Source organism: Amblyraja radiata, chromosome 2, assembly GCF_010909765.2.
Source record: "Amblyraja radiata isolate CabotCenter1 chromosome 2, sAmbRad1.1.pri, whole genome shotgun sequence".
NCBI lineage: Eukaryota > Metazoa > Chordata > Chondrichthyes > Rajiformes > Rajidae > Amblyraja > Amblyraja radiata.
In genome coordinates, this window is record NC_045957.1 from 51,086,413 (window position 1) to 51,097,969 (window position 11,557).

General features: G+C 38.9%; 1 protein-coding gene across 1 annotated transcript in view; it reads left to right on the forward strand.

Annotated features, from left to right (window-relative positions):
• dnah11 (dynein axonemal heavy chain 11) overlaps window positions 1-11,557 on the forward strand; it is a 317,498-nt gene that overhangs the window by 71,813 nt on the left and 234,128 nt on the right. The window contains exons 17-22 of the mRNA XM_033046160.1: window positions 2,045-2,214; window positions 2,470-2,692; window positions 4,871-4,987; window positions 5,097-5,183; window positions 6,492-6,650; window positions 9,762-9,845. Of these exons, the coding sequence (XP_032902051.1) occupies window positions 2,045-2,214; window positions 2,470-2,692; window positions 4,871-4,987; window positions 5,097-5,183; window positions 6,492-6,650; window positions 9,762-9,845 (840 nt within the window). The remainder of the gene's footprint in view (window positions 1-2,044; window positions 2,215-2,469; window positions 2,693-4,870; window positions 4,988-5,096; window positions 5,184-6,491; window positions 6,651-9,761; window positions 9,846-11,557) is intronic.

Sequence of the window (11,557 nt, forward strand, 5' to 3'; positions counted from 1 at the left end):
GCATTTGTGGAAGTAAATGAATGGTTGACATTTTGAGTTGAGACCCTGCATCAGGATGTAGAGTGGAGAGAGCCTGCACTGAGAAGGGAGAGGGAAGGGTGTGATGGAGGCTGGTAGTTGGAATAAGGTGAGCTTTGGGGTGATAGACTTAATACAACCAGTGGGTAACTAGTTAAACCATGCTTCAGCTGACCAAAATTACATGTCACCTTTCAGTGTGGGATGGAGTGGGAATCCTTGTGATAATGGAAGTTATTCCATGGCGTTGTTCACATAACTACTTCAAGCCACGTACTTTTCTACATCTCACAGCATCAACCATAGTAGGAGCATCACTCAGGCAGAGGATATCACTCACTAATACACCTCCACGAAAGCACAGAATCAAGAGTAGCAGCAGTGCCGAAGGGGATATGTCGCCCCATTGCAGAGGAGGCTTTGGGGATGTATTGGTAAGGATACAGAAGAGCTTCACCAGAATGCTGCCTGCCTTAGAGGGTATTAGCTACTGTATAAGGAGAAGTTGGACAAACTTGGATTGTTATTTCTGGAATGCCAGAGGTTAAGGGTATAACCTGATAAAGGTGTATAAAATTATGAGAGGCATAGATAGGGTAGACAATCAGAACCCTTTTCCCAGAATGCAAACGTCAAAGACTAAAAGGCTCAGCTTTAAGACAAGTGGAGCAAAATGTAAGAGAGATGTGCGGGACAAGTTTTTTTATATAAAGGATGGTGGGTGGGTGGAACACATTGCTAGGGGTGGTAGTGGTGGAAGCAGATGTCTTTGTGGCGTTTAAGACTTTTAGGGACTGGTGGGATATGGATCATGTGTAGGCAGGTGATTAATTTATCTAGGCATTATGTTTGTCACAGACATTGTGGCCGAAGGGCCTGTTCCTGTGCTGTACTTTTCTATGTTCTATGCTGGAAATAAGAAGTAATACAGGAAGTACTCAGTAGGGCAGGCAATGTCTGTGGAGAGCAAAACAGAGTTAATGTTTCAGGTTAATGACTTTCCACCAGAATCTGGAAATATAAGAAGTCAAGCATATTGAAAGTTGCAGGGAATGGGGGAGGCTGGAGAGATTTTCTGAAGCAGCGAGACTGAATGATGTAAATGATGGTGATGTTGGCTGTGAGCGGGTGGGAGAGAAAGGAGTGCTGGAAGCTGTGAGACTTCTGTTGCAGACAATGTGAAATAAATGTGAATACTGGAAATACCCATCAGATCAGGTAGAATCTACAGAGAGGGAAAACAAATCAGAATTACTATTATAAGTTAATGACCTAAATGAGAATGTCATCAGCCAGATGTGGTTCCAGCTGTCTGGGTAGCAATGGAGAAGCAGAGATGAAAGATAATGTGGAAAGTAAAGAGGGATATATCACTGTGTAAGAAGGAACTGCAGATGCTAGTTTAAACTAAAGGTAGACACAAAACCTGGACTAACTTCTTCTGAAGAAGGGTCTCGACCCAAAAACATTCCTTCTCTCCAGAGATGCTGCCTGTCCCGCTGAGTTACTTCAGCTTTTTGTGTCTCTTAGGGATATATTACTATCATCACAATCATAAAATATGTAATTCATGCCTTTTAATCTGTGTGTGCATTGTAGCAGGCACAGAAACCTGAGTGAGGAGAATCAAAAACATTCCAGGAAAAATGTGTAATAATTTGGGAAACTATGTTGCATTCAAGAACAGTGATTTCTCTTGGTAAACTGACAACAAACCACAGAAAGAGGTCAAAGTGAAGGAACAAAAGGGAAGGTGAGAAGGAGCAGTTTAGAGGAGCAGCAGAGAGGAGGATAGTTTAGAGGCAGCAGAGAGGAGGATAGTTTAGAGGCAGCAGAGAGGAAGAGCAGCAGAGATTTGGGAAATATCTAATGTCTGCAAACTATTTAACAACATTGAATATAGGACAATTTATTGCCCAATATTTATACAATTTATTGTTTGAACTGTTCATACCAGAGTCAGTAGGTTTGAATGAAGAATAACCCCACAATGTTACGGATCATAAATTGTTATTTTGTTTTACAGATTGGCATCTATGAAAATCTTTATATCCAGATCAACAAATTTGAGGATGGAAAAATCTTTGAGAATTGGTTTAAAATTGACATTAAGCCATTTAAAATAGCATTGCTAAATACAATTAAAAAATGGAGCTGGATGTTTAAAGAACATCTCATTCATTATGTCACTGACAGGTAGGTAACTGATCGTTTTCTGATTTGGAAAGCAGCAACGTGCACATCACATTATTGTAGGGTTTTTGGGTACAAATGTCACTGCATTAAAGCGTCACCTTGTACTTATTGTACATTGTGGTTTGGGATTTCTAATTTTAATATAGCAACTTCAATCGCTATCAACTATTTTTATAACCAACAAGATAGTGGTTAGTAATTTTGAATTTTAATAATGTAAATAAGTGAATACAATTGCCTTTTTCTTTTGTGTAGCCTAAATGAACTTGAAGAATTTATAAAGATGACAGATAAAGGACTTAGCAAAAAGGTGAAAGAAGGAGATTACAATGGTCTTGAGGATATCATGGGACATTTAATGGCTGTAAGGGACCGACGCACCATCACTGATGAGCTCTTCGAACCCTTAAAGGAGACAATTATTCTTCTGGAGAGTTATGGTCAAAGTATGCCAGACCAAGTTTGTACACAGCTTGAGGTAGATTTCTATCTTTGTGAGATGTAATTTTGACAAGTTTCTATTGACAAAATTGGAGGATTGATTTTGAAAAATTGTGAGAGAATGTGAAAGAATGTGAACATTTATGACGTGGAAAAGATTTTTGTGGCTTAATTTTAGTATGAAGTGGATGAAGCACGCATTTTGTTTGATGTACATCTTCAAAACCAGTCTTAAAACCCTTTTCTATTCATTGGCTTTTGACCCTGCATGAGACTTTGCTCCTGTTTTAGTGTTTTTAATGCTTTTTATTGTTTTTACTCTCTTTTTTAATGTTTTTATTGTCTTGTAATAATTTTTTGTTCATGATTAGTCATGTACAGCACTTTGTTGCAACAGTGGTTGTTTTTAAAGTGCTCTATAAATAAAGTTATTATTATTATTAAAGTTATTATTAATGTATTCTGATTGCTGGCAAAGTGATTGAGTTCCTCTCTACCGCACTAGGAAGAATAGAACTGCTCCAGGTTGCCTTCCCTATAGTAATGAAAACTTGCTGACCATCTCCTACCAGGCTCTCACCTAACCCAGTGATTTACCTGAGGGCTTTGTAACCATCCCATCTTCACTGACAGAAATGTCACCTATCCATCTTCTCCAGAGATGCAGCCTGACCTGCTGAATTAGTCCAGCACTGATTTATTTTTTAGTTTTTAGTGAATCAGCATTTGCAGTTCCTTGAATCTCCTTTTCACAGACAGATTGCATACGATCTGATTATTTTGCATCCACATAATATGTTCAGTTTGCTAAAGGACTTGGGTATTACAATTTTCTCAGCCTCACAATGAGAGGTATGGATATCTATCTTCAGTTGTCAAATTAATTGCTTACATAGTACCCAGGCAAATCATTTATTAGTTCTCAAACCCAAACTCAGTTTATACTAGGGCCAGGAAGCGAGCAGGTACGATCATCTTTGACCCCTCTCACCCTGGACACAAACTCTTTGAATCACTTCCCTCTGCAAGGCGACTGGACTGTCAAAGCTGCCAGAGCCAAACATAAAAATAGCTTTTTTTCCACGAGCAATAGCTGTACTCAACAACCAAAAGTCTGAAGCCTCTTTTTGCTCTGGTATTTTATTTCATTCTTCACATGCTTAAATTATAATGTTTTATTCATGTTGTTACTTGCGAGCAAAGCACTAAGGCAAATTCCTTGTATGTATACATACTTGGCTAATAAAATGTATTCACGTCAATTCAATTCAATTCAAATCATTGAAATGTAAATCAAGTTAAAATTGGAAAAGGTGGACAATCCATGCTGTTAAAATAAGTGAGTTTGGTATTCCGACTGCGCATGCCCAGGTCAAAGGTCACTATGCATAAACAACCCTGGAAGGCAGTGAAGCAGTGGATCTTCATTTCTTCTGTTTTTTCCAGCTTGAATTCTTCTCAGTAAGAAAATATTGTATTCAAACTATGAAATAGTTGTATTTATTGTTAAAAGCTAAGATTATTTTGTCATTTTATTGCTTTATTATGCTTTGATGAATGATTGTCTGTGGTCAGTGTCGGGCCCGGGTCTGTTGAGTCGCTGTTGGGCCGTCCCCGTCCAGGGTGTCTCCTCCATCAACAGAGATACACACAAAGCGCTGCAGCAACTGAGTCTCCTCCCCGCGCTGGCTGCAAACCCAGCCAGGCCCAACACCTCCGGCCACCCCCGGGCAGGGACGAGACACCCTGGAGGGGACGGGGACGGCCCAACAGCGACTCAACAGACCCGGGCCCGACCGACCACGGACGAGCACGATCTCGCTCACTCACCAACGCATAATAAACCAATGAAAACGACAAAATAATCTTAGCTTTTAACAAAGGAACAATAAATGCAACTATGTCATTGTTAAAAAGCAGTATTTTCTTACCTAGACGAATCACATCTGGAAAATACAGAAGAAATGAAGGTCCACTGCTTCACTGCTCCACTGATTTCTAGGGCTGTTTATGCATAGTGACCTTTGATCTGGGCATGCACATTCGGAATACCGAACTCGCTTATACCACTCGGGCAAATGAGTTAAAAATGCCCTTATCAAGCCACCACCATTGGGAGATCCAGTCATCTCAATGAGAGTTTTTTCTTCAGTATTCGAGTTAACATTAAAGAAAATTTGGATTTTTAAGGAATAAGTTGTTCTTTAATTAATAGGAACTTCCAGAAAAGTGGAATAACACAAAGAAGATTGCTGCTTCCATGAAGCATGAAGTTGCAGCCCTCCAAACTGCAGAGGTGTCACTCATTAGGAAAAGATGTGTGGCATTTGATGTAAGTGCTAATAAGGTCTTGATCCATCATGCCTTGTGGTTGGAAAACCTTAAGAATATTATAGTTTAAAATGACCGTTAATGGTATTTTTAATGTTTACTTCTTACAGGTCAAGCAGATGGAGTTCAGAGAAAAGTTCCAAATGGAAGCACCTTTCTCATATAATTCTAAGACTCCATACATATTACTCGATAAGGTAGGAGCAGTGTCCTAAATGCTTGGATATAAAGCTACATATCCGTAGAATAGCTGACACAAGGAACAGCAGATACTGGAATCTTAAGCAAACACATGATGCTGGAGTAGCTCAATGGGTCAGGCGTCACCTATGAAGGGAATGGATAACCAACATTTCAAGTGAGGACTCTACTTCAGATTGATTGTAGTAGGAGGGAGAAAGCTAGGTAGGGGAGGGACAAAGTCTGGCAAGTGGAAACAGGTGAGGGGACCGATTGGCAGATGGGTGGAGGCTTGACAAAAGGGTGTCGAGTAAGGTCAGAAGAGGAATGAAATGCAAAGCCAGAAAGAGGCATGCAGGTGAAATTGGACCTGGGGGGGGGGGGGGGAAGAAGGGCTGGATAGTGTTTGAAAATGAGTGCGTGCAACCTAATGGTATGACCTCGTATACTGGCTCGGGAAGCTTACAACCCAATGGTATGAACATGGAATTCTCCAATTTTAAATAATACAGCTTTCCTCTGCCTCCTTTCCCCATGCAGTGTGCACCCAACCCTCCCACCATTGCACCACTTTTCCTACCTCCCTCTTCCCTTCCACCTATATCCCTTCCTCTGGCGTTACATTTCACTCTTCTTCTTATCTGACACCTTTCTTGGCTTCATTTCTCCTCTAGTCTCCACCCACCTGCTAATCTGTCCCCTCACCTGATTCCACCATTACTTGCCAGACTTTGTCCCTCCCCCATCTAGGCTTTCACCACCATGATAACTTTAGCATTTTAGCGAATGTCTCTTTGTCGCCTTCCCCTCAGCGAACAATGAACCATTCATTTCCTTATCATCGTCTGCTTTGATCTGTCGTTTTCACACCTTCCAAATATCTAGACTCACTCTCCCCTGATTCTCCATCTGAAGAAGGGTCTCAACATCACCCATTCCCTCTCTCCAGAGATGCTGCTTGTCCCACTGAGTTACTCCAGCATTTTGTGTCTATATCTTCAGTGTAAACCAGCATCTGCAGTTCCTTCCTATACATATTCCTTTGGGGTTTGTGTTACCAGTTTAGATTTCAGTGAGATAAAACCTATCAACTCTTTAAGATCACTTTTTTAATCTTTGGCCAAGAGCATGTAGATGTTGCAGTCTCTGCTAATTGCTAAGCATTCTGTAAAGAGGGTGGCTAACTGGTGCATCACCACCATTAATACAGATTATGACTGTGACCTTTCTATCTGATCCTCGCAGGGCAAGATAACCCAATGGGTAATTATAATTGCAGGTTACACTAAAGAATAAAATGGACCCTTTCCAATTCTGTCATTTAGGCTTACAAGGAGCTCAGTGCGCTCGAGGGAGTGACGGTACAAATGCAAGAATTGGCCAACCTGTTTGAAGTGACTGTTCCAGAATATAAACAGCTAATGCAGTGCCGGCGAGACATTATTCTACTTAAGCAACTCTGGGATTTTATTGTGTATGTGAAGGTAAGATGAAAACATTGTTCCTACATTACTGTTTTAATTCAGATTGTTGAATTTCTGTTTGACAAAGACATTAAACTGTCCAGGTTTAGATACAGATTAACAATGATCTCAGACTGACAGAAGAGACAACAGAAACTGAATGACCCATTAGCCTAATCCTATCCCCATGTTTTTATAGCATCAATAATATAAATTTCTAAAAGGTTTTATGGTGCTTGACGGAGACCTGATGGAAAAAAAGTACCAAACTAAAGAGGATGATTAAAGGAGATAAGGGTTAAGGAGTTCCTTCCAGGTGGTTCAGTTTGGCCTAAGGACGGATTCACTTGTCATAAAGAGTATGCAGTAATGGTTCATCAGACTGATTCGTGGACTGATAGAACTGATAAATTATGTAAGATTGGCTCAGCTACACCTGTTTTTGCTCAAGTTTGGAAGAATAAGTGGTGATCTCATTGAGATATGGCTGTTTCCGGAAATAAGGGTACTAACCTGTGACATGGGAGGCCAAATTTGAAAGTTATTAAATCATAATGAAATACCACAGGATTATAAATGGGCCTACCTATGATCCTTTTGAGCTAATTTGTGATCAAAATCGACCAAAATTTAATTCTTTCAACTTTTGAAAATAAGACAAGATTTTTTTTAAATAAAGCTTTTAAAACAGATGGGATACTTACTGATTTTGAAGCTCCCTTACAAAATGTCGGGCACATAAACCACCACGTGGCCCATAGATCACGTCACGGTCATTATAATCGCATTGTTTGAATTAAAAAAAAATTGTAACGAGTGCAAAAAATCCCCATTATAGCGCTATAAATAGCATTGACAACGGGAGGGACCACAGAGTGAGACCTCGCTAAAATAGGTGAGCAAACTAGATTTTTATTTTATGATTTTAAGTTCCATTTATTATTAAGTATTTCAATGGAAAGCATAAACAGAAAATATAAACAATAAAAAAAGAAACAATAAATATAAAACGGTTCACATGTGACCAAAGGGGCACCGCTACTCACGATCTGCTGCAAAAACATGAGAAAACCATCTAATCAGAAAACCATCTAATCAGGTGATAAATGATAAAAATCATAATCAGAATTTGGCTTATATAGGGTTATTTAATGGCAAAATTAATGTAATCCTTCTGGTATAAATCAGCCTATGGATTTGATGAAATGCTGCTTGAAAAATGTCACCAAAAAGGCAAGAAAACACAGGGACATATCTGAAATTTTTCTTTGTAAAAACAGATATATTTTTTCTTCATCTCATTATTTTGGCTATACACCATGATCTATACTACTTAAAATACAGGATATGAAACAATGGGAATATTATATAAAAAACAGGAAAATAACCTGGAAGTTTGGAGACCTTCAGTTTCACTACTGAGTATTTACGGAAACACACATAAACAAACTTTAGACTGGGTTTGATAGGCTGGCTACAGGGAAGATCTTTGTACAGGTTGTATTCGGTTGGTGTGGTTCGAGAACAAAGGGTTATAGTCTCAGGATACTTTTAGTTTATAGATACAGCATGGAAACGGGCCCTACGGCTCACTTAGTCTACGCAGACCATCAATCTCCCGTTTACACCAGTTCTATTTTATCCTACTTTCTCATCCACTCCCTACACAACAAGGGCAATTTACAGAGGCCAATCAACCTACAAACCCACATGACTTTGGGATGTGGAAGGAAACTGAAGCCCCCAGAGGAAATCCACACAGTTAAGGGGCTGTCCCACTGAACGAGCTCATTCAAGAGTTCTTCCGAGTTTTCCCTGATTCGAACTCGGAGAATTACGGTAATAGCCGCTCGTAGGTACTCGGGGCTCTCGTGGACATTTTTTAACATGTTGAAAAGTCTTCACAAGCTTACCGCATTTCACGAGTACCTGCCGTTAGCCTTACGAGCCGCTAAGAGACGTCCCGAGCTCCGACGTACCCGCTATGTAAATTCTACGTGCTTGACCACGAGTTTGATTTTTTTTTTTTAACTTGGTAGAGCTCTTGAATTAGCTCGTACAGTGGGACAGCCCCTTTACAGGGAGAACGTGCAAACTCCACTCAGACAAAACTCAAGGTTAGGTTCGAACTTGGATATCACTCAGAAGATGGTGGATTTATGCAACCCTCTACCACAGAAGGCGCTGGGGATCCCAAAGCAATGAATATTCCAGGGAGTAGAAAAATATTCAAGGGAGTAGAAAGTAGTAGCCTACTTGTGGGTAACTGGACTTGATTTGTGGAAGTGACTGGCAGCAAAATCTCTGATGAACTTTCGAGGAGAGCATAAAATATTCCGTTCTGGAGCTTTCAAAATCATTGTCAAGGTCTTCAAGAGGAAAAAAGTCAGGAAAAGTATGAACGGAACGGTGTACAAAATGAGTGGAAGATTCCAATATGTGGATTAGCCTGTAAGGTTAAAGGGTCGTGTAAACTATTCCGGGGTTTCTATGTTGTAAGGCTGCCTTGCTGTTCAGTTTTACATGAGGTACAGATTTCAAATGTCCTTTTGAGAGCGATGGAAATGTAATGCATTGTTCAGAATTTCAGTCCTAACTTTTGAAATACAATGTGGGATTCCTCAAAATGAATCTCCCCTCCCAATGTGGAAATTAGTGATATGGAAACATAACAGACTGACATACCCAAAGATAGACACAAAATGCTGGAGTGACTCAGCATTTCTGGAGAAAATGGATAGGCAACATTTTGCATAATAAAATTTGAGAGAACTACAGAACCAAGGAACTACAGATGTTGGTTTACAAAAAAATATAACATTTGATGTCTTTGCAGGTTGAAAATATATGATTTATGACACCTGTTTTGCACTAACAATCTTCCAAATGAAGTCACAAAGGAACATTTAAGTTTTTTTTTTTCTTAGAAAATATGGATCCTCCCAGTGTTTCTAAACTTATGGTTATCATGATAACATTTACTTAAAGGAGAATCGTTTCTATTGAATCCTTGTAAATTACCATATTTTTGTCAGTATATTTTTGCAAAAGTACATCTGATTTCTTGATTGTCAGCAAACATTTCAAAAACATGAAACATTTCCATTTCCCTGTCCGTTTCCCTTTTCGCAGACTAGTATATATGACTGGACCAAGACAGAGTGGAGACAAATCAATGTAGAACAAATGGATGTTGAACTCAGGAGATTTTTAAAGGTAAGCTTTGTTCAGAACCAGTTTCAGCCATTTTATTCAACAGATTAAATCTTGCATCATCATCTACTAGAATCTTGAATAGCAAGAACTTGTTTTAACACTGGTAATGGTGGACTAAGCTTGTGTCGCTTAATAGCATGGTACTTTCCAATATCAAATTAGTTTCCATGTCTAGAGTTGCAAAAAAGCTCCAATAAAATAAACAAACATGATTTCTTTATCACCAAATCTTGTACATTTTGCCTAGAAAGTTTCTAAGTACGCTACTAGTTAATGACATGGTGCTACGATAGATGTTATGTTTCCTGGCCTGTAGTATTTTTCCTTTCTGCTTCACTCCCATTTTGAATAAAGGAGTTGCATTTAAGGTTTCCAGTTGAATGGAACCTTCCCCAAAACTAGGAAATTTTGGAAATTTAAAATCAATGATTTAGTAAACTTTAGTAAATTAGAGTGATTCAACGAAGAAGGAAAAATGAAATGGCTAATGTTACAATTGCCAGTTAGAGATGATTGTTATAATAATGGAAGTAATCATCTGTCTTGGTATCTTACCAGTCACTACTTTTAAGAGTCTATGATGAAAACCCAAAGATGTGTCAGTCCACAGTTGCAACAACTCCCCGCCCCACTGCCTTCTAGTTCCCAACATAGAGATATTTTTGAGGTGTTACTTGCATCTTCACAGCAAAGACTAATGCAATATACTTGCTTAATTAATCTGTCATTTCCTTGCTTTCCATTATTAATTTCCCAGATTGGCTATCGGCTCAATGTTCAAGTTGTTAGCTGTGGGGTGCAGCATATCTAACCATTTTTTTAAATGAATAACACTATATTTGAATGTTGCTAGATATTTTGGCATCTACTGCTCTCTTTATCCAACTCGTTTTGCAGTTTGCTACAGAATGAGCCACCACTATTCATTTAGTATATCTGGGAAATTTCAACCTTTTGCAAGGTTTCTAAATATTCATTATTGATGCTGATACAAGCAAAAAGGAATCCCATTGAAGTGTTCAAATAATTTTCTGCATATTATTATTGAATAGTTGGGTCTTCATCCTCAGCAATACACTGATTGCTTATCTTTAATCTTAACTAGTAGTTTTTTTTAAATTCAGAACTTTATGATTTTTGTAATTCAAAATATACTGTTTTGACCATATATTTTGACATGTTGCTTCTAAAGCAGAATCTTGTGAAACTACGTTGATCGCTGTTCACTTTAAGTAACTAGCATGTTTTCTATAACTGATTAAAGTATTCGGATGTTGTTATTAATAAATGCTAATTTTCAGCACCCTACTTGCTTAGAGCTAATTTGTCCTTGGTTGGCCCTGTGCTTCATCTATATCCAAACTTGGATATCTCTACTTTGGAAAGCATGGTACTCATGCCTCCCTTATATTCAGTGAGAGACCATCAGATCCAATGCAATGCAGTGTAAATTAGATAATTACCCCTTGGGAGAGTACCAATCTTCCAAGGTAACTTTGGTTGAGGATTAAAAGAATCCGTGAATTTTTCTTGAGTTCACCTTCTATTATCATGTTCATGTTCACATTCCGGAAGTGGCGGCGCTGCCCAAGCAGCTGTGGCTCACCTGCAGTCCGTCTGTTTTTTCTTTTTTTGTCTTCTTTTGTCCTGTTATTTAGTTTATTGCATTTATTTTAGTTTTGTATGTGTGGGGGGGGGGGGGGAGAAACTCT